The following is a 995-nucleotide window of genomic DNA, read 5'->3' as shown; positions in this document are numbered from 1 at the left end:
TCAGTCTTATCATGGACAAAACTTCCGCAAAAGAAATGTGGACAGCTTTACAAGAATTTCATCAAAAGTCTACTCTTGTTAACAAGATGACACTAATGAGAAACATGTTCAATACAATTATGAGTGATTCAACAACAATGCAAGAACACATTGAAGAAATGACGAACTACCTCGTCAAATTGAACGGTTTAGGTGTAAAAGCTTTCAACGAAGAAGAGATAAAAACAGCATTACTTCTCAGCAGTTTACCAGAGAGTTACAGAAACCTTGTTACTTCACTTGAATCCAGAGACAATCTGACGTGGTCTATTGTGACTTCAAAGCTGATGGACGAAAGCAAACATCGTTCACAAACATCAAGTGAAAATGATGAGAAATTAATGAAAATTAAAAGCAAGAAAGTTAAATTCTGTACGTACTGCAAGAAAAATTTTCATACTGTTGATGAATGCAGAAAGAAAATGAAAAATAAAAAAAGTCAATACAAAGTAGACATGATTGACAAAAAATCCAGTGAAAACACTGATGAAATGCTGCTTGCAATCCATTCACAAAAACCTGAATCGTCAAATGAAGCTGAATGGAATATGGATTCCGGAGCAACATCGCATTTTTCGAATGAAAAAAGTTTGTTTGAAACACTAAAACCAATGAATGATTTTGTGACTGTAGCAAATGGTTACAAAGTTAAAGTCTTGGGAATCGGAACTTGTAGAATTCATCTAAAAAATGAAAAAGGAGAAGTAACGACAGCTTTACTGACGAATGTACTGTATGCACCAGATTTGAATGAAAACTTCATCTCCATCAAATATTTAACAAATCAAAGGAAATTCAAGGTGATCTTTGAAGGCGAAAAATGCAAAATTTTCCTGAATGAACGTGAAATCGCAGTTGGCTACTTGAGCAACGATTTATATTACATAAATCATCAGAAAATTTCAGCTATAACTCATCGTAGCAATCAAGCTGATAAATGCATTCAAGTATCCTAG

At 33.7% G+C, this 995-nt stretch overlaps 1 protein-coding gene across 1 annotated transcript; it reads left to right on the top strand.

The window, feature by feature from the left end:
- The first annotated feature begins 86 nt into the window (after positions 1-86).
- Positions 87-995, top strand: LOC129573074 (uncharacterized). Its single transcript, XM_055453251.1, has one exon. It carries the CDS (start codon positions 87-89, stop codon positions 993-995), a length of 909 nt encoding a protein of 302 aa, XP_055309226.1.

This window comes from Sitodiplosis mosellana, unplaced genomic scaffold (assembly GCF_009176505.1).
Source record: "Sitodiplosis mosellana isolate CC-2019 unplaced genomic scaffold, AAFC_SMos_1.0 Smas_scaffold_5924, whole genome shotgun sequence".
Classification (NCBI taxonomy): Eukaryota; Metazoa; Arthropoda; class Insecta; order Diptera; family Cecidomyiidae; genus Sitodiplosis; species Sitodiplosis mosellana.
The sequence above is the reverse complement of the archived record's forward strand: the minus strand, read 5'-3'. Positions and strand labels throughout refer to the sequence as shown.

Coding starts and splice junctions, on each gene's coding strand:
- LOC129573074 (XM_055453251.1), top strand. CDS start 87: ATGACACTAATGAGAAACATGTTCAATACAATTATGAGTGATTCAACA.